This window comes from Chelonia mydas, chromosome 6 (assembly GCF_015237465.2).
Source record: "Chelonia mydas isolate rCheMyd1 chromosome 6, rCheMyd1.pri.v2, whole genome shotgun sequence".
Classification (NCBI taxonomy): domain Eukaryota; kingdom Metazoa; phylum Chordata; order Testudines; family Cheloniidae; genus Chelonia; species Chelonia mydas.
The window spans coordinates 8865553-8886038 of record NC_051246.2 but is presented as its reverse complement, the minus strand read 5'-3'; the positions used below and the strand labels follow the sequence as shown (position 1 = coordinate 8886038).

General features: G+C 48.1%; 2 protein-coding genes across 5 annotated transcripts; one reads left to right on the top strand and one right to left on the bottom strand.

Moving 5' to 3' along the window:
• Positions 1–462: 462 nt before the first annotated feature.
• Positions 463–20280, bottom strand: LOC119566352. 4 transcript variants are annotated; one of them, XM_043549005.1, is made up of 3 exons: positions 19938–20280; positions 3354–3483; positions 463–2009 (listed from the first exon to the last, which is right to left on the bottom strand). In XM_043549005.1, the coding sequence occupies exons 1-3, from the start codon at positions 20156–20158 to the stop codon at positions 1983–1985; spliced, it is 378 nt and encodes a 125-aa protein (XP_043404940.1). In that variant the 5' UTR covers positions 20159–20280; the 3' UTR covers positions 463–1982. The 4 variants fall into 4 exon arrangements, 3 of the variants coding, with proteins under 3 accessions (XP_043404940.1, XP_043404939.1, XP_043404938.1); XR_006291648.1 differs by lacking the exon at positions 19938–20280 and adding an exon at positions 3624–3964 and having other exon boundaries at positions 1144–2130; XM_043549004.1 differs by having other exon boundaries at positions 1144–2130.
• On the top strand, positions 4546–17454 carry LOC114019883 (uncharacterized protein DDB_G0292642-like). Its single transcript, XM_037899012.2, has 4 exons — positions 4546–4771; positions 6866–6960; positions 11805–11972; positions 16629–17454. Exons 1-4 carry the CDS (start codon positions 4702–4704, stop codon positions 17082–17084), a joined length of 789 nt encoding a protein of 262 aa, XP_037754940.1. The 5' UTR covers positions 4546–4701; the 3' UTR covers positions 17085–17454.
• Positions 20281–20486: the final 206 nt, after the last annotated feature.

Genomic DNA, 20486 nt, shown 5'->3' with positions numbered 1-20486 from the left:
AACACAATGCTCAATGATTTCAGCTCTTAGTCAGTTCAGCTCTTTGGTGAATTCAGCTTGTAGTAGGGGAGCCTCAGTGCTGGTGCACTATTAGCCCAAAGTGAGCTCAGCAGCCTGTAATTAGACTTCTAATGAAATCAAAATTAGCTCTGATATTCCACAGTGGAGAGAGGAGGCAGTGCAATTAGCATGTAAGGCCCTCACCAAGGGGCCCATGCCACCAGGTATTAATACTTCCCCCAGCCTCTCTCTATTCACAGAGTTTTGGAACCCATGACCCTTGCCTAGCCAGTGCTACTTAGTTGATGGCGAGTCCCTCCATCATAACAAAAGGCCAAGTACAGTTCCAAGCACAGTTCCCATAATCAGGGTAATAACAATTTATTCTTCCTGCCCCAATAACAGAGACACAGGGGATCCCACAGCAACCAAAGTGACCATTTGGGCAGCTATGGCCTCATTCTAGGTGGGGTGGGTGTGCCTATGCAAATGAGATCAGCCCCTGAAGTTCTTTTCCACAATTTGCCACACCTCACCACCAGATGTCAGGGTGGAGCTCATCCTGACACTGCTTACACAGGAATCTGTTGATTGGTGGTTCAGCCTTGTCACAGAGACACCGGGGCGATGTTCTGGAACTACTCCATACAAAGCCAGTCAGGACTCTGGGGGAGCCTCCTCTCTCTGACCATATTGTCTCCTGGGCAAGAAGGTTACACAGCATCCCCTTCCACACTGTGAACTTCTTGCAGTGAGTCCACTCAGGCCGGGCTCCTAGGGAAGCCAGAGGGCCCTGTACCCCAACTCCGCAGTCATAAATGACTCTCAGCCAACATAAAACAGAATGATTATTAGTCGACAGGAACAAAGCATAGAACAGAACTTGTTTGCACAGAAATCAGTGACTTTCACCCAAGTCCATCTTGGGGAGCCCTGGGCCAGGCGGCCTGGGCTCCCCCTCTTCCAGTCCCCCCCAAGCAGACTGCCCAGCTACCAGGGATCTAACCTTGGACACCCCCGTTGCTCCTTCTCCTTGTCTTTGTCTTGCTTTCTGGGCGAAGTGTCACCTGGTTGCATCCCCCTCCTGGGTCTCAGGTTATGAAGCATAGCATATGTGCAGGCAGCTGGAGCAGCTGCCCCAGAGGTCTCAGCCAAAGTCACACACCCCTATTCCCACAACCGAGGTATTGGTGCAGCACATAGGGAAACTGAGGCACACACAGTATTCATGAAAAACATAACAAGGGAAAAATCCCCACTTTGTCACCAACCTCCATTTACTTTTTGGCCTTGCTGTTCAGACAGCTATGAACCAATCCACTGGGAACTGGACTGAGACCACCAACTCATTTCATACAATACATCCTACACATATGACTTTTGGTAGCTACCTACCTGGGGTCAGAGCTGACTTGGTGACCTGAAAGGGAAGATTTTGTCTCCCCTCTTCATATCTTCTCTGGGCCATGCAGCCCTCCATTAAGTTATTCTTAAGCACAGATTTTGCCCAGCTTTGTCTGCCACTTGACTCTTGGAAATAATGAAATTCATGGGTGGTGGGTCCCATAGGCTGGGGGAAGCTGTAAATCCCCAAATAGCCAGGCGTGGCCCCACCCTCGCTCTGCCATGCCCAGGCCCCCTCCTTATTACCGATCTACGTGCGTGTGGCTCTGACCTCCAGTCCCCCTGTGCTCTGGCCAGGGCTGTGTGGACTGCGACCGCACCACCTGCCCGCCTTCCCGTGCTCCAAGGCTGGGGGTCTGGGGCCACGCGCTGCCCGCCTTCCCGTGCTCTGGGGCTGGGGGGCTAGCCTGGGGCGGGGCTTGAGGCCGTTAGCCGCAGTGGGGAGGTAGAAGGGCGGGGCCTCAGGCAGAAGGGGCGGGGCTGAGGCTAGCGCCACCCATGATGAAATCCTAATTCTGCTTCTCACCTTGCCTGGCTAGCAGGCTCCTTCAGTGGCACAGAGCTGCGGCTGCTGCTGCTCAGCAGGGAGGGAACTCAGTGGGGAACTAGATTTAAAACAGATCCAGGTAAAATACATTTTCCCCCAAGGTAGATGGACAACGACTCAGCAACAGGCATCTTGCAAAAGGACGGTGGTTCTCCCAGTTGGAAATGAATGTTAGACTCCTGCAGGGGGCACGACACACTTCAGTCAGGCATCAGGCTATTTTCTTTCCACTTAAACTGAATACTGTCACAATAAAGAACACCTGTTCGGGGATCTGCTTCCCAGCCAGAGGACTTCCTTTCTCTCAGTGGGGCCAATTTCACTGTTTTGGCTGGTTTCGCCATTTTGTTTTGCCTGAGTTGTTGTTTGCCCTCCATGTTAGTCCCCTTTCTTCATCGCCCAGTTGGCACTCTTTCTGAAGTTTGGCGGGAACTTGTAGCAGGAAATGGTCACGTGACTTGGAATAATCCGCCTGGCGATGGGAGGTTACCAAAGGACTGTGCACCCAGCGCCAAGTGCTGTCCGCCCGAGTGGCAGCCCAGTTCCATTTGCCTGTGCGCATCATCGGTACCTGTGGGACGACCTGTCAAGGTTCCTCCCACACTCTGAACTCTAGGGTACAGATGTGGGGACCTGCATGAAAACCTCCTAAGCTTACTTTTACCAGCTTAGGTTAAAACTTCCCCAAGGTACAAACTATTTTACCCTTTTGCCCTTGGATTTCCACTGCCACCACCAAACTTTATCTGGGTTTACTGGGAAAAGTAGTTTGGACACGTCTTTCCCCCCCAAAATCCTCCCAAACCTTGTACCCCACTTCCTGGGGAAGGGTTGGTAAAAATCCTCACCAATTTGCATAGGTGACCACAGACCCAAACCCTTGGATCTTAGAACAATGAAAAAGCATTCAGTTTTCTTACAAGAAGACTTTTAATAGAAGTAAAGGAATCACCTCTGTAAAATCAGGATGGTAGATACCTTACAGGGTAATTAGATTCAAAACATAGAGAATCCCTCTAGGCAAAACCTTAAGTTACAAAAAAGACACACAGACAAGAATAGTCATTCTATTCAGCACAACTCTTCTCAGCCATTTAAAGAAATCATAATCTAACACATACCTAGCTAGATTACTTACTAAGTTCTAAGACTCCATTCCTGTTCTGACCCCGGCAAAAGCAGCATACAGACAGCCCCAGACCCTTTGTTTCTCTCACTCCTCCCAGCTTTTGAAAGTATCTTGTCTCCTCATTGGTCATTTTGGTCAGGTGCCAGCGAGGTTACCTTTAGCTTCTTAACCCTTTACAGATGAGAGGATTTTTCCTCTGGCCAGGAGGGATTTTAAAGGGGTTTACCCTTCCCTTTATATTTATGACACGACCAAAGAAGGATTCCGACTTACCTGCCTATTACCTGATCCCGTCTTCATTGTGGCGTTGGTCCCGATTCCCTGTGCTGTCCTGAAAGGAGCCTGACTGCTGTCTCCTGGTGGCCCTTGTGGTTCCTGTCCGTGGTCCATAGCGTTCGTGTGTCTGCAAGACATGGTTATGTACAGAGTTATTTGATTTACTTGTTCCCTACCTATCTTGTTTTGGGGTCCCTGGCTTTATGCCAAACAACCGAGTTATTTTTCTTTTTTTGTTGAATAAATACATGTTTGTTTTTACTATACCTGCCTTTCCTTGTATCTCTGAGTGGGACAAAGCACCACCAGTGATAGATACAGTTGGGGGAAGGGGCCTGTAGAAGGGGGTTCTTTTGTAAACATTAGCTCCCTGGGTTAAGGCTATTACAGTAGTTTTAGCTTTCTCCGGTTAATATTGAAAGTTGTGGACTTGTCGCACTGCTGATTCAGGAGTTGCGGAATCTAGGATTTGTGTTTTTGCCAAATATCTCTAGTTAGGTTTGGATAACTCTGCAGGCTGCTGGGGGAACAATACCGTAAGAAGCAGTTTATAAACTGGATTCGTTAAAACCCTGGGCTGCCTGAGAGGGTGATAAAGAACAATGCTCAGTGACTAGGGTGACCAGATGTCCCGATTTTATAGAGACAATCCCGATTTTGGGGGCTTTTTCTTATATTCGCTCCTATTACCCCCCACCCCGTCCCGATTTTTCACACTTGCTATCTGGTCATCCTATCAGTGACAGCCCTGCTGTCAAATAAGGGACCAGGACAGCTGACGCCAGCTGAAAGTTCTCTCCCCAGAAATAAAAATTAAATTAAATTAAAAAAAACATTTCGGTGGAGACACGGGATCAAAATCATTTACTTCTCTCTGCTCATACTCTTCTGCTGCTGTTATTCACACTAAATATGAAAAGTAAACGTGATTTTTGATACAAAACACTGTCTGTGAGTTAGATGTGCACCCTCAGTAACATTTCTATCATTTGAGCCCTTTTTTTTATCAGCGCTTTCATGTAACGATTGCCATGGCAAAACTGTCGCTCCCCCTGTATGTAGGCTGTACGTTTTTGAACTGACGCTCCCTGGGCCTCACAGAGAGGGAAACAGGGAAATGAAAGGAGCAGCTCCCTTCTGCAGCATGAGTCTAGAATGATGCAGCTGGAGAGATACGGGGAGGAGTCATTAACCAGCTCAGAGTGAAACCACTTCTAGCTACCTTTGTAATCCTCACCCAGAGATTTGTCAAAGCAAATTGTACAGGACAGACAGATGCTCTCTCCCCTGAGCGACAATTTTTGGAGGGGTCTTTTCTGTCCCCTTTGTCTCTCCAGCTAAGACTATGGAACCTCCTGGGAAAGATAATGAAGAGCCTGAACTAAAGTTTGTTCGTCGAAAGGACGATATCACAGGTATTTCTGGGCAGCATTTTCATTTTTTATCAGCCTGATCACTTAGGTCCTTCCTTGTTTGTGGGAAACACGCTGCAGGGGTGGTGAAGGGGCATTGTCTCACCGTTCTGAAATGGAATTGGAGTTTGTATAACCAGATGTTCAAGCCATTTTGAAGCATGACAGCAAAGCAGAAACTTAAAATTGTTATGTAAATGACCTTAGTTTGAAATCTGCTATTGGGTGACTTTGCTCCTTGTAGTTTCCTGTTCAGCACACACGGCTCACTATAAAAAGCAGCCCCTAGGTGCATGCAGCATGCGTGGACACTCTTCTCCCACTTCTCTGGGGTGTCTGGAGAGAGGAATGGTAGGGAGAGGGGTGGCATTAGGGAAGCAGATGACGCCTTTAGAGCAGGGGTGGGCATAATTTGTGGCCTGAAGACCACATTTGGGTGGGGAAATTGCATGCAGGGCCATGAATGTAGGGTTGGGCAGGGGGTTGGGGTGTGGGAGGGGGTGTGGTGTGCAGGAAGGGGCTCAAGGCAAGGGGTTGGGGTGCAGGAGGGGTTGGGGTGCGGGCTCCGGGGTGGCAGCGGCATGCACTGGGGTCAGGGCAGGCTCCCTGTTTGCCCTGGCCCCGTGCTGCTCCTGGAAGCGGCCGGCACCACATCCCTGTGGCCCCTGGGGGAGGGCGGGGCAGAGGGCTCCATGCAGGCGAGGGCAGCGCGGGTACCTCCCCCGAAGCTCCCATTGGCCGCAGTTCTCCGGAGCTGCGGGGGGCAGTGCCTGCAGGCAAAGGCAGGGCACAGAGTCCTCTGCCCCCGCCTCCCCGCCAGGGGCCGCAGGGATGTGGTGCTGGCCGCTTCTGGGAGCAGCGTGGGGCTGGCAATCCTGCAGGCTGGATCCAAAGCCCTGACAGGCCAGATTCGGCCTGTGGGCCGTAGTTTTCCCACCCCCGCTTTACAGCCCACCTATGCTGTAGCCATAGATGTGGGGGGCGGGGATATGACCCCTTTTACGAGCCTGGGACTCTGCCCATTCGTGGCCAGGCTGGTGGATCAGAACACAGATCCTGCCCCAGCTAAGAAGTTGAAAGAGCGTATGAAAATGATCATTACTTTAAATTGAACTAATGTAAAAGTATTTGGGTCAAAAGATGTAAAGAGCCCTTTGTGAATTTCATACAGACAGAGGCGACAGTGAGGGGCATGCTGGGTCCCGTGCCCCCCAGATTTGCTGGTTGGCTTGTACTGAGCATTTTGTAAAAGAGACTTAAGCATACGGCAGACAGCTCAATGGAGACCGCTGTTCAACGTGTAGAGTAGTCAAAAAGCCAGGAAAATGTCAGGACATCTAAGGAATGGGATGGAGACTATGACTATTACGGGGGAGACATCAGACAGCGATGTTAAAATAGCTTTACAGGTTCTTTTTCTTAGCGCGCGGGACAGTCAGTCTGAAGAAACGCTGTATTATTGCTAGCTTTGTGATGCAATCTCTTTTGGGTGGAGCTGTTGCAAGTAACGGGAGAGTTTCCCTTTCCTGTACCTGACAATATTCTGTAGGGGGGGCTGTACATGCTCTGTGCATTTTTATGGCAGCCTAGCTGGCCTGAAGGAGCCAAAGAACCAGGAGGAAGAAGGCTCAGGAAGTCTGCGGTAGTGGGACTAGAACTCAGATCGCCCGACTCCCAATCTTTTGCTTTAACATCCTTTCTAAGTGGGAAAGCTGGGGAACAGGGAGGTCCTCAGGTCTTTGGGAAGGAGACAGAAGGCCCCTTTCCCCAAAGGGTAAAAAGAAAGCATGGTCTGAACCAAATAAGGAAAGCAGAAGGAGAAAATATTTAAATGCGTAACACCAGTTTTTCAAAAGCACCCCAGGGTTTTAAAAGTGTAAGTCCCATGCGTCCCGCTGAAAGTCAATGAGACTTGAGTCCCTAAATCCCTGAGGAACTTTTGTAAATATTAGTACCTAGACACATCCTGTGCCAGCTACTTCAGTGCTGGGTGGGGAGTGTGCAGAATCTCCCCGACCAAAGATCCAGACTTGATAAACACACTCAGTTTTGAGAGGATTTTTATGTTAATTCAGCTAGTGTCTCCTTGCTTGTCAGGTGATGATGATGATGTAATGAGGGTGGAAATGTCTTGTGGACATGCTACGGTTCCTGCTTCCTTAACAGCTTGGTGCCGAAGTCTGTTAGACCAGGTAAGAGAACACAGAAGGCCGTCAGAAAAGCCATACTACGTGTTTTTAATATATTTGGTTTCTTCCAGAGATATGTCCCTTGATATATTGAAATGTTCTGTCAAGTGGGAAAACTGTCTTCAACTGGTAATGTGGGGCATTCTGAGGCCTTGGCTACACTTGTGAGTTGGTGCACGATACAGGAGCCCCGGGCGCACTAGCTGACGCCCCGACCACACTGGCAAGGCACGTAGAGCGCTCTGACTCCACGGCTAGAGCGCTCCCGGTACTTCACCTCGGCGAGAAGATTACCGCCGGGTGCGCCTTGGCTACAACGCCCGGGCCTCAGCGTGGACGAGGTGTTGCATTACTGCGCTCTGATCGGCCTCTGGAAACGCCCCATCATCCCCTTAAGTCAAGGGGCCACTCTTGTCAGTGTTGTGAACTCGGCTGTAGGAATGCGGATGTGCCCTGTCAAAGCTCCGTTTCTGACAGCCGGCTGCTTATCTGCTCCGAGACAAAGCAACCATTGCTGTGGAATGGTGTGTGTGTGTGTGTGTGTGTGTGTGTGAGGCGGGGGGGAGGGGGAGTCTGCTGCTGTCTGAACTTACAAGACAGCATGCTGATATGCTCTCAGCCCCCCCAAAACCCACTCTCTCTCCCCCCCCATACACACAATACACTCCACCCCACCCCCCATTTGAAAAGCACCTTGCAGCCACTTGCGTGCTGGGATAGCTGCCCATAATGCACTGCTCCCAATGCCGCTGCAAGGGCCACAAATGTGGCCACGCCAGTGCACTGGCAGCTGTCCGTGTGGACAGACTGCAGGGCTTTCCTGACTGCGCTCGCCGAAGGCTGGTTTCACTCAAAGCGCTCTACAGCAGCAAGTGTAGCCAGGCCCTGAGACCATTTACTGTTATTCCCCTCCCATCCCCCACTTCCTTCCCCCCCCACCCCAGGAGAAATCAGTAACTACCTGTGACGCAAAGATCATTCTGTCCAGTGACAAGAGAACCTCAGAACATTCAAAGTCCAGATGCTATTTTTAAAGCCTTTGAGTTCTTTGAACCTTTTGAGTCTGCAAAATTGTGCTGGAAATGTGACAAGAGATCCAGCAGTTCCTGGGCTGGGTTGGAAAAGCTGTACGAACAGCCTTTTGAACATTGTGTTGGTACTTTGGGTTGTAATGATATTGTAATGCCAGGGGTACACAAAGCAATGAGGTGAGATCACATTATATACAAAACACTGAACACAGCCAGAGCCCTGACACAGCAGTCACTGACTTCCTTAGAGCCGGCAACAGGCAGCTCCACCTGCCACCCCACTTGCTTTCAATTCCCACTCCCTGCCAGCACCTAGAAGTCTCCCTCCCACTGACAGCCAGGTAAAAGAGGAACTCCGCCAAATGGAGAAGATGCGTGTAACTTTCCAAGTAGATATTCCAGCAGAATGGTGTGCTAGTGACAGGCCCAAAACCCAAAGATTCAGATCCATGTACAATTTAAGCTTAATGAGAATCTCTGAAGGAAGAGACATGTACCTCAATGTGTAGAACATATGTTAGAAAAACTTGCAATCCTGCATCTTGCAGGGGGTTAGACTAGATGATCCCTGCAGTCCCTTCTAACCTTATGGTTCTATGATTCCATGAATTTGGAAACACAAAAGTCCTCTCAAAATGCCATGCCCAGTTGCAGTTCTTTTGAATAGCCATAGACTCTACACTACTGATTACTTCTATTACACCATTTGGAAATTTTTGTTTTAGTCAACATCCATTTGGCATATCATCTGCCTTTGAATACTTTCAAAGGAAGATAAACCTTTCCAGGAATTATGACCTCTGCCAAATCATAGAATCCTAGAAGATTAGGGTTGGAAGAAACCTCAGGAGGTCATCTAGTACAATCCCTTGCTCAAAGCAGGACCAACACCAACTAAATTATCCCAGCCAGGACTTTGTCAAGACGGGTCTTAGAAACCTCTAAGGATGGAGATTCCCCCACCTCCCTAGGGAACCCATACCAGTGCTTCACCGCCCTCCTAGTGAAATAGTGTTTCCTAATATCCAACCTAGACCTCCCCCACTGCAACTTGAGACCATTGCTCCTTGTTCTGTCATCTGCCACCACTGAGAACAGCCGAGCTCCATCCTCTTTGGAACCCCCCTTCAGGTAGTTGAAGGCTGCTAACAAATCCCCCCTCACTCTTCTCTTCTTCAGACTAAACAAGGCCAGTTCCCTCAGCCTCGCCTCATAAGTCAATATGCCCCAGCCCTCTGATCATTTTCATTACCCTCCGCTGGACTCTCTCCAATTTGTTCACATCCTTTCTGTAGTGGGAGGCCCAAAACTGGACATAATACTCCAGGTGTGGCCTCACCAGTGCCCAATAGAAGGGAATAATCACTTCCCTCGGTCTGCTGGCAATGCTCCTACTAACGCAGCCCAATATGCCGTTAGCCTTCTTGGCAAAAAGGGCACACTGCTGACTCATATGCAGCTTCTCGTCCACTGTAATCCCCAGGTCCTTTTCTGCAGAACTGCTGCTTAGCCAGTCGGTCCCCAGCCTGTAGCGGTGCATGGGATTCTTCCGTCCTAAGTGCAGGACTCTGCATTTGTCCTTGTTGAACCTCAGATTTCTTTTGGCCCAATCCTCCAATTTGTCTCGGTCACTCTGGACCCTATCCCTACCCTCCAGCATATCTACCACTCCCCCTAGCTTAGTGTCATCTGCGGATAACACTGTGAATAAAATGGATACGTGCAAATTCTCAAGGGACAGAATGAAGTTTTTAGACCAAATTATTGATGAGACAGGGGTCAAAGTGGACCCAGAAAGTGTGCAAACAATAACTCAAGGTGAGCATAAGAATTTTAGAGACATACCTAGATCTTATGGACATGAATGACCCATGCAGGGAAGTACGCTACCTAACAGAGAAGTCAAAATCCTTGACTCTGCTCTCTTGAGGAACAAAAAGATCCTGGTACTGGAGACCTGTACAGAGCTAAGTACACTCAGAGATAAAATAAAACTTGAGCACCTTGCCACATTTAGTTTTCCTTAGCCCAAATAAACACCAGTTTCAGCCAATGCATTATCCCACGGACTTGATGTAGTCCTCCCTCAGATACAGGCACCAACTGTTTGCGGCACCGGTGGGTGCTCAAGCCCACCCCCCCGTCCCGGCCCTGCCCCCAGTCCAACCCCTTCCCCAAATCCCCACCCCGCCCCGCCTCTTCCTCGAGCACTCCGCATTCCCCCTCCTCCCCCGTCCCTCCCAGCACTTGCTGCCGCAAAACAGCTGTTTTGCGCGGCAAGCACTGGGATCTAGGGGGAGAAGCAGAGCCTCGGCATGCTCAGGGGAGGAGGCGGAGGCGAGCTGGGGCGGAATGGGGAGGGGAGCTGCCGGTGGGTGCAGAGCACCCACCAATTTTTCCCTGTGGGTGCTCCAGCCCCGGAGCACCCACGGAGTCTGCACCCATGCCTTCAGTCTTCTATAAATATGGCACCCAGAGGGACATGCCTCACAAATACTCCCCAACACACCTGCAGTGTGGCTCTCCCTTCCTCTAAAGGCTTAACCACACAGAGGTTTAACAAGTCTGCTACAGCCCCTGAGCTAACAGACATTGGTCAGGCAGCGGAGGCTCTTGCTTTTAGATGCAGAGGTTCCTGGATTCTGTTCCCCACTGCCAACAATCCACCCAGGAGCACTGCATTACAAGAGGCAGCCTGTAGTTGGCCCTGAGTTATATGGCTCCTGAAGATCAGGATGGGCTTCCCCAGCCAGGGGAATGCGTAACAAGAAGTGGATGAATGGCCCCCGAAAAGTTATGATCCACTGCAAAAAGGGATGGGGAAAAAGAACAAAAATTCAGATCATGCTATCAAGCCGTGTTGAGCACTTTCAGATGATCCTAACATAAATCAGTGTGTTGTTGAAGGGGCCCAGAGCAGCTATGCCGAAATCAACGTAAAAGCACATTCTCAAACTGCACGAGGACTACCGCGTTCTTCATGAGTCCTGCTTCCTAAATCTCAGTCTTTTGGTGCCGTGCGTGCTGGTTCAGTGAGCTAGTCTTAAGTTTAAGAAAGAAGGCAGGCTGAGTGGATGAGAACCTGAAGTTCCTCCACACCAAGGAGAGCATAAGGTGGATTAAACAGCCAACTGCGGCTGGAATTGCTCTTTGCAGTTTTCCAAGCTGTGCACATACAGAACAGATGAGAACAAAGCAGGAGACAGACAAAATAGGGAAAGAAATGTTAAATACTAAAAGAAAGAGTAATTTTATAAGTAGCCCCACAAAACAGCACACACGGCCAGAATGGAGACCACAATCAGAGTCAAAGCAATTTTTCTTCAAATCACTGATTCCCCCCCATTTAAATATGAGCTTTTCCCCGTGACTTTGTTCTTTTTGCTTCAGGAAATATTTCACAAATATACTCCTTTAAATACATTTATAAATATTTCACTTGGTGATGACTCAGTGACACATTCATAAACCTCAGATTAGCAAGTTATTTAAAAAAAAACAACCCAACCTTCACTTCCCATTAAGGTTATGACCATATATACTTCAACAAAGTGACAGAAATTAAGAGTTAAGCTGCTCCAGAAATCAGAGAAAGCATCATTTTTTTCTGACTGTTTTTAATCCCTTCCATCACTGGAATCACCACCTCCAGAATCTCATCAGTACCACTAGACCCAAGTTCCAAACAAGTAAACAAAACAAACAACTCTATTAAGATGGAGTTAACGCTGACCTTAAGAGGTGGTTTGTAATACGGCACAGGTTTCAAATTTCACAGCTTTGCCTCTTTTACTTCTCTGCTTTCCTGGCCTACAGGGTCACTTGAGGTTTCACTGCCCTGCTGATGTTAATGGGGAGAAATGTGGGAAGGAATGGTCCTATCCGGAAGTCCGTCGGAACGCTTTACTCACTGAAACAGAGCAACAGGACTTTGAAGAAAAACTTGCAATGTTTGCAGCTAAATATTACCATGACTTCAAAGAGGTGAGTACGGATCCCTACTGCTTCTCTCCTCTTTCACACCTCTGCCTTTGTTTTATTCCTGAATGCACCTTGTAGATAACGGTGAAGCTGAGCTGCTCCTGCTGGTGCTGTTGCAGCAGCTTCCATGTTGCGCCTTGACAGTGATGCTGCTGGTTACTGATCCAGGGCATCCCAAGGAGAAGACATCCTGTATCCAGCTGCTCCTCTGCCCAGCCTCACATAGCCCACATCCCTAACAGAGCAGGGGGACATTCAGCTTATTTATGCAGCTGGACATGTGCAGGAGATGGAGCTTAAAAAAAAACAGCCAACCATTTGGGAAAGTTATCTTCATACACAGCAGACAGAGAACGGTGTATCTCCTGAAAGGTGACCTGCAGAGGAAAGCACTATTTCAAGGGTCTCTGTACATTCCCATTCATGGGATGGTGCGCCTGACAACTCAAGTTTCCAGAACCTTCTGGAAAGCTGTGTCCATTGGGCCTCCACAAATGCCTTAGATAGGTTGATAGATTTTGTCAGACTTTGGTGTGCACTGTGCGTGCAGGGCTCTTAAGCCTAGAAAAACACCTGTGCTTACTCCCCTTCCATCTTCTTGGAGCTGGATTCATCTTTTCTGCCTTGGGGTGATCCATGCTCCAGCACAGTGCTCATTTGCCAGACATTTACCCCTCAAGCTTCCTGGAACGGCAGCCAGGCCTATCTTACTGGGGAAACCCTTAAGGCCAAGGCAGGCCCTCTTAAAGATAAAGATGCTGTGAAGGGCCCAGGACGACCCTTTTCAGCACCAACACCCATGTTCTTACAGTGGGCTAAGCCATCACCTCCAGCCTTGGCATCTGCACTGACCTCCAAGCAGCGTTCCAGTGCAGGGCTATGGAAGTCTCCCTAATGTGGGAGTCCCAGGTATGGCCTGGTTCATCTCCCACTAACCCTGTCCACTTCTGCTAGGGTTCAGTGCGAAGCCTCCTTTTAAGGTCCTGACTTCACCAACGCACATGTCCTTCTGTAGGCAGAGCTGTCCCTCAGCCTTTCAGCACAGGTCTCTCTAGGTGTCTCGAATACAGACAGTTCCAGGAGTAGCTAGGGAGAAGGGTTTCAGAGCGGGAACCGTGTTAGTCTGTATCAGCAAAAACAAATATGAGTTCTTGTGGCATCTTAGAGACTAAAAAATTTATTTGGGCATAAGCTTTTGTGGGCTAAAACCCACTTCATCAGATGCATGGAGTGAAAAATACAGTAGGCAGTTTATATATATTACCCTGTTGCCAACTCTGTCCGCATATCTATTCAGGGGACACCATCATAGGTCCAAACCACATCAGTCATGCCATCAGGGGCTCATTCACCTGCGCATCTACCAATGTGATATCTGCCATCATGTGCCAGCAATGCCCCTCTGCCATGTACATTGGCCAAACTGGACAGTCTCTACACAAAAGAATAAATGGACACAAATCAGACATCAAGAATTGTAACATTCAAAAACCAGTTGGAGAACACTTCAGTCTCCCTGGACACTCAATAACAGACTTAAAAGTGGCCATTATTCTACAAAAAACCTGCAGTTTCAAGGAGAAACTGCAGAACTGGAATTAATTTGCAAACTTGACACCATCAAATTAGGCCTGAATAAAGACTGGGAGAGGCTGGGTCACTACAAAAAGTAATTTTCCCTCTGTTAATATTCACCCCTTCTTGTCAACTGTTGGGAATAGGCCACTTACACCTTGATTGACTTGGCCTTGTTAGCACTGAGCCCCCCAGCTTCGTAAGGCAACTCCCATCTTTTCATGTGCTGTAATATATATACCTGCCTTCTGTATTTTTCCACTCCATGCATCTGATGAAGTGGGTTTTAGCCCACAAAAGCTTATGCCCAAATAAATTTGTTAGTCTCTAAGATGCCACAAGGACTCCTCATTGTTTTTAGGGAGAAGGGTGCACTCCTGTCAAGTAGGAGTTCACCACCGCTGTTTATGGAGGCCAGGGATCTACTGCTTAATATACTGCAAGCCACTCCTCAGGACAGGATTGTCCTATATATCAGCCATGGGCTTCTGGCTCCTGAGAAGGGGAGCTGGCTGACATCATAGGCTCCCGCTTATTTTGTCTGCTGCAGCAACTGGCACAGCCTGACTTGCAGCAGCTCAGCTCCCAATTTTTTGGTATCTGCAGCTTTGGAGAAAAGCTAAAGGGGGCCATGTCTTCTTATTCTGCACCTATGGACAACAATCTACTCCCCATCCCCACACAGACCCAGAGATAGCGAGCTATGGGGAGTTTGCTTTAACCACCCAGCTCCCTTGGCTGTAATCGTTACAAATGTTTCCAATCTGCACTGGGCTTCCAGGAGCTAGCTGACATCCATGACCTCAGGAATAAGTGGGAAGCAAGCTTCACATCAATGTGCAGGAGCTCAAGGTCATGCACTGGGCCAAATAATTCTCTCCCCAAGGCCAAGTTGTTCACACAAAACCACAGCAATGTACGATGAGCAAGGCAGAGCTCACTCTCTAGCACTGTGTGAAGACAATATGAGACTCTGGCATTGTCTGCAGCCAGAAGAGAAGAATGTGCAAAGAAATTCTCAGCAAAGCAGCTCAACCCCAGCACAATTGATCTCTGAAGGTGTCACTGAAGACCTACCTCCTCAGCAGGCAGGGAACGCCAGACAGAAAGTTCTTTGCCTCCAGAGAGAATTCCAAGTGTCCCCTCTGTTTATAAGCAGGCAGGAGCAAGCAATCCCTAATAGATGCTTTCCTCCTGGACTGGAGCAAGGATCTGCTGTATGCATTTCTTCCAGTTCACCCCATCACACTGGCCATTCAAAAGGTCCACCAAGACAAAGCAAGGCTCATCCTGATTGTTGGAGCATGGCCAAGGGAGCAGCGACATACTTACCTTCCAGAGTTGTGCTGGGAGCCCCACAGTCCGGGCCTTTCTCTCAGGATCTTTATCCCAAGGGACAGCTGAGTTCTCCATATCAATCTGGAGGCTTCACCCCTGGCCGCATGAATAATCATACGCACTGCTCAGGTTGATCTATGTTAGGTCAACTTACAGCCGCTGCATTAATTACTGTGGTGGTTGATGTCCACACTACCCTCCTTCTGTTGGTAGTGCACGACCTCACCAGGAGCGCTTCCACCGACTGACAAGAGGCAGCGTAGGGGGCTGAGAGCCAGGGCGCTCAGCTCTGCATAGCTCCCCGCCAGGAGCCCAGCTGGCCCCCCAGCTTCTCGCCTTCCTGCTCCTAGCCAGGAGGGGGGAAGCCTCCCAGGACTTCTCGCCTCCGGCGGGGAGATCCGCACCCAGAGTCCAGTCGGCTGCCGTGCTCCCGGCAGGAAGTGGATACCTGGGACCCTGGTGGGCAGCAGAGCTCCCAGTGGGGACTAGGGAGTCTGGGTGGCAGCCCAAGCTGGGAGCCTGGGTGGCAGCCTGGCTTGGAGCGGAGACCAGCAGAACTGTGAAATTGCCAAGAATGACAGCCAATGGCCGATGTAAGGAAAGCAGTGTCTACACAGACACTGTGTCGCCCTAGCTGCACCGACATAAGCCCTATGCCTTTTGATGAGGTGGTTTTATTATGTCAGCATAGCAAGGGAGTTACATCAGCAGGAGGGGCATTTCAGTGTGTACACCTCCACTGTTTTGTCAACAAAAAAGTCAGCTTTTGTTGACAAAACTGTATAGTATAGAAAAGGCCTAAGACTTGATGTTCTTGATATTTCTGTGGCAAATAATCAAAAACAATAAGTGTTTCTGGAGAGGAAAATACCCTTTCAGGCCTTCATTATAAGTCATAAAGAAGTCAAAAGGGCACTGTGGTGGTGTGGGACTCACCCCTGCAGCACCTCCTGCTCGTCTCTCAGGGAATTAGCTCTTCCGGCCTCTGGAGCACCCTCTGCAGGCTGCTGGCCCCCACGTCCTTCTTGGACCCCGGTGCCCCTTTTACCCAGGGTGCTTCCCCCTGATAGTTCCCCCACAGATCTCTCGGTCTCCCCTCCCTGGGGAACCCCCACCCACTATCCCCACCTCAGCTCAGTCTTTGGCTACTGCCAGTCACCGCTGAGCCCCCGCACACTGAGGTGGACTGCAATGTATAAGCCAATCATCACAGGCAAGGGGGGTTTGGACCTGCTGCCTCTGCCTACCCATGGGCCTCCCCCCTGCAACCCCAGTACCCTTTTCGGCTTTACACTAGGCCTGCAGCCTAGGGGGTTTCCAGGCTGAAGCTCCCCAGCTCCTCCGGCCTTCCCCCAGCCCTGCTCCACCTTAGGTACCCTTGTCTGCTCCCCAGCAGCCAAGCCCATCTCCCTCCCCAGCTAGAGGAGACTGTCTGCTCCTGGCCCACTGCCCTCTTATAAGGGCCAGCTAAGCCCTGATTGGGGCATGGCCACAGCTGAGCCTGCTTCCCCCCAATCAGCCTGGGAACTGCTTGCTCCCAGCCACAGGCCCCTCCTGGGCTGTTTTAAGCCCTTTAAGGCCGGAGCGGGTGACCACCCCGCTGCAGGCACACACTCATCTTTATGGGTGATCTGTAAAATGGGAAGGAACTCCAGAAGTGATGTAAATACCATTTTGTGTCACTTTCTTTTTGAAAAGGATGGAGTAACATTCTCACTCACGTCTGAAATTTGTTTTTTCTCTAAGTGTCCCAACTGCAAAAGCTTTGTGGAACGCCGTGATCTGAAAAACCTGAGGGTGGTCTGTATCCTCTGCCGTTCACTGAAGGGGGAAGTCTTTGAGTTCTGCTGGCAGTGCCTGAAGCCCTGGAAAGGTGCTGGAGCACCCTCGGAGAGGTGTGAAAATGAGGGATGCAAGAACCAGTCCCTGGAAGTCTTAGCAAACTGCAAGCTGAAGGATCTTCCAGGAAGTGAAATAAAAAACTGTCCCTCCATCCGTGCTTGTCCCACCTGTGGGCGACTCATTGAGCACATAGAAAAGTGCAAATATATTGTATGTCCACAATGTCAAGTTGAATTTTGTTTCGCTTGCCTTGAAATTGCTCGTAACTGCCAAGCCAGCAAAGGTGGTGCCTATTTTAAATACTGTGCAAAGCCACTAGCTCCAAAACAAACACAAATTCCGGTATGGGCTCAGAAATAAGCAAAATTGTTCCAGCCACACAGGCCAGGGAGATTGGGAAAATGCCCCAGGGTCAGTACCCAGCTCCACGCAGTACTCCCGAATGCTACGTTATCCCTCCTGTCAAATTAAGCTTGATGGACAGATAAGAGATTGATCGAGAGACAGGACAAGCCCATCCCCTCCAATGACATTTTTCCAGGAAGGATAGTGTGTGTTGGGGGGGATATTATAGGTCTGCTACACCTGATATTTAAGCCATATGTGAAAAAAGAAAAATGCTTGTAATCTAAAATTTATATGCCATTTTTGTAGCTTGTGTATGATACTGGAGAACCCATGTAATTAACAGATACTCAGATTTTGCTGGTTCATAAATTCATAATCATAATTGTATTTCCCCTCTCTACAAGGTGGCTAAGACTGAACCAAACTTGAATAAAACCAAATACAAATGTTTTTGTTTTCATAGGCTTAGGATAAAGAGGTTCGATCTTGGCTTTTAAAGTATTTTGTCTAACTGAATGAAAAACCACTCTTTCTGTGCAGTCCTCCAACCTTCCCCACAGGGACAGGGGCTTGTGAAACATGTCCAGCTTTTCACACACAGTACTGCAATCTAACACGCACAACCTGGAGAGTCCCTCTTGAACCCAGTATTAATCAATCTTACTCTTTTCATGGGTAAGAAAGCTCAGGCTTGCCATTCATTGGGAATAGCGGGGCTGGTTAAGACATACCAAACATACCAAATTTCTAAATATAACCCATTGTGAAGCTGTGAATAAATTGGTCTATGTACAATGTGTTATGCTGGCCTCACTGTGGAAGTAAACTTATGGGTCTTCTTTATTCCAGTACAGCAATATTCTCTGTTCAATGTTAGAAGAACGTGGTTCTTAGATATCCACTACTGTCACATGATAGTGGACTCTTCATAGTTAAGACTGTAGTTAGCATTTCACTGCAAGACGGATTTTGATTTGCTTTGAAATGCCAAAAAAAAATTTCTTGCTCTCAGAGGTTTAGCGTTAAAGCTCATTGACAAATTAATTGACTCCTGTTCTGAAAACGTTGAATAAATTGAATTAGATCTCTGAGATTTTAAAATGACACTTCTAGGAAGTTTTGGTGAAATGTAACGTTTGTGCCCGTCTACTAGCAGAATGCTGTCTGCTCATAGTATGCTTGAAATTGTGTGAGGCAAGAGGATAGGGGTCTGGAACACATGACTTATGAGGAGAGGCTGAGGGAACTGGGATTGTTTAGTCTGCAGAAGAGAAGAATGAGGGGGGATTTGATAGCTGCTTTCAACTACCTGAGAGGTGGTTCCAGAGAGGATGGTTCTAGACTATTCTCAGTGGTAGAAGAGGACAGGACAAGGAGTAATGGTCTCAAGTTGCAGTGGGGGAGGTTTAGGTTGGATATTAGGAAAAACTTTTTCACTAGGAGGGTGGTGAAACACTGGAATGAGTTACCTAGGGAGGTGGTAGAATCTCCTTCCTTGGAAGTTTTTAAGTTCAGGCTTGACAAAGCCTTGGCTGGGATGATTTGATTGGGGATGGGTCCTGCTTTGAGCAGGGGGTTGGACTAGATGACCTCCTGAGGTCCCTTCCAACCCTGATATTCTATGATTCTATGATACGACTAGAACTGGTCAGATTTTTTTCTTCCTGTGCAAAATTTCACCACCACAAAAAAATTCATTTTTTGTCAACGTTTTCTGCTAAACATTTCATTTTGTGAAAAACTGAAAAATTAAACTTTTGAGGTTTGGGCTGAGAACTTTTTGGTTTTCAGTGAATAAGTTTGTAATTTTCCACAGAAAGGAGACACATTCCATGGAAAACTCAGGTTGGTTGAAAACCCAATTTTCTGTCAAAAAACAGTTTTGACCAAGAATTTTTGACCATTCCTAGATAACTCCACGCCTGCTCACCATTGCTTTTGGTCCATGTACACACTTAGGAACACAGGAGATAAAAGCTATCTACATGCAGAGAGATTGGATTTAGACAATGATTCATGCCACACGGGGATTCTAAGTGCAGGTCTAGTAAAATATTAACGGAACTCTCATTATTTGAAAATTAGAAATGATTCTCTACAGCTGTAGTCTACAGTCAAAAGGACGAACAGGATTTATTCCCATAGTTCTAGAGCCGGCAAGGTCTTTCAAGGGCAAAAACAAAAGAGAGTGGGGTGATGCTTTGCTTGTGCAGAGAGCACAAATCTACACATATCAATGACCAATCAAATATACAGTCAATTTTGATGGATAGTTTTCAAACAATTTTAGAGCTTCTAGGGGCATATGGATGTTATTGTTTATAGCCAATATTAAGTTACCACTAACTCTTACAGTGTAATGCTCTGTTCACTCCATCCAATTTGTTTAGCTCCCCATTCAAAGAACTTAAGCTCATGCTTCCTCTTATTTACAAATACTTTAATTCTTCATTTCTTTGCTTTTAAGACATCATATATCTTATATTGCTCAAATATATATCGGATACAGTATAATAAATGTGTGTTTCAGCACAACATTGTTGTCACTTAGTATCCTTAACTTTTTTAAATCGGTTTTGTTTTAAGTAATACAGTAGTGTCACATAATGATTTTTCTCTCTCTTTTTCCGCCCACAAATTGTGCCATTTCCCAAGAAAAAAATAAACTTGATTCAAAGTGGTTATATAATTGTCTTGTAGACTTAACAGGTTTTTAGAGAAATGTGTGAATCTCAGCCGGTTTAGAAATTCAGACACAAAAATACAGAAGTGTCCCAGCCACACTATTATTGACAAAGTGCTACTTTCTCAGTTTTACCATATAATTATGAAATAAATCAACAGGAATATAACTATTGTACTTACATTTCCGCGTGTAGCGTATAGAGCAGTGTAAACAAGTCGTTGTCTGTATGAAATTTTAGCTTGTCCTGACTGCGCTCGTGCTTTTTATGGAGCCTGTTGGAAAACAAGGTAAATATCTGGGTGAGTGGAGGTACCCCCGGAAGACCTCTGAGTATCCCCAGGGCTACACATGCCCCTTGTTGAGAATCACTGCTGTAGTGAACGTAGACTCTTTGACCCATGCCCCCGAAGCCTGACCCCTTCTGCCCTGTCCCAGTCCTAGTCTCCACTACACCCGTGGCTCCTCGCCCCCTCTCAGTCTCCTCATTTAGCCAGCTCCAGTTTCCACTCCTGAGGTTTCTGATCCCAGTCTCAATCCTCCAGATTCCTCACCCCAGTCCCAGTCTCCCCACCTTGCCATTCCCAGTCCCCACTCCCAGTCCCCAGCTCCTTGTCCCAGTCTTAGCCCAGCCATTTCCAGTTCTCCCCGCATATCTCAGCTCCTTGTCCGATCTGCCTCCCCTCCTGGTAGGGTCACCAGATGTCGATGTTCCCTGTAAGCCGTGCAGT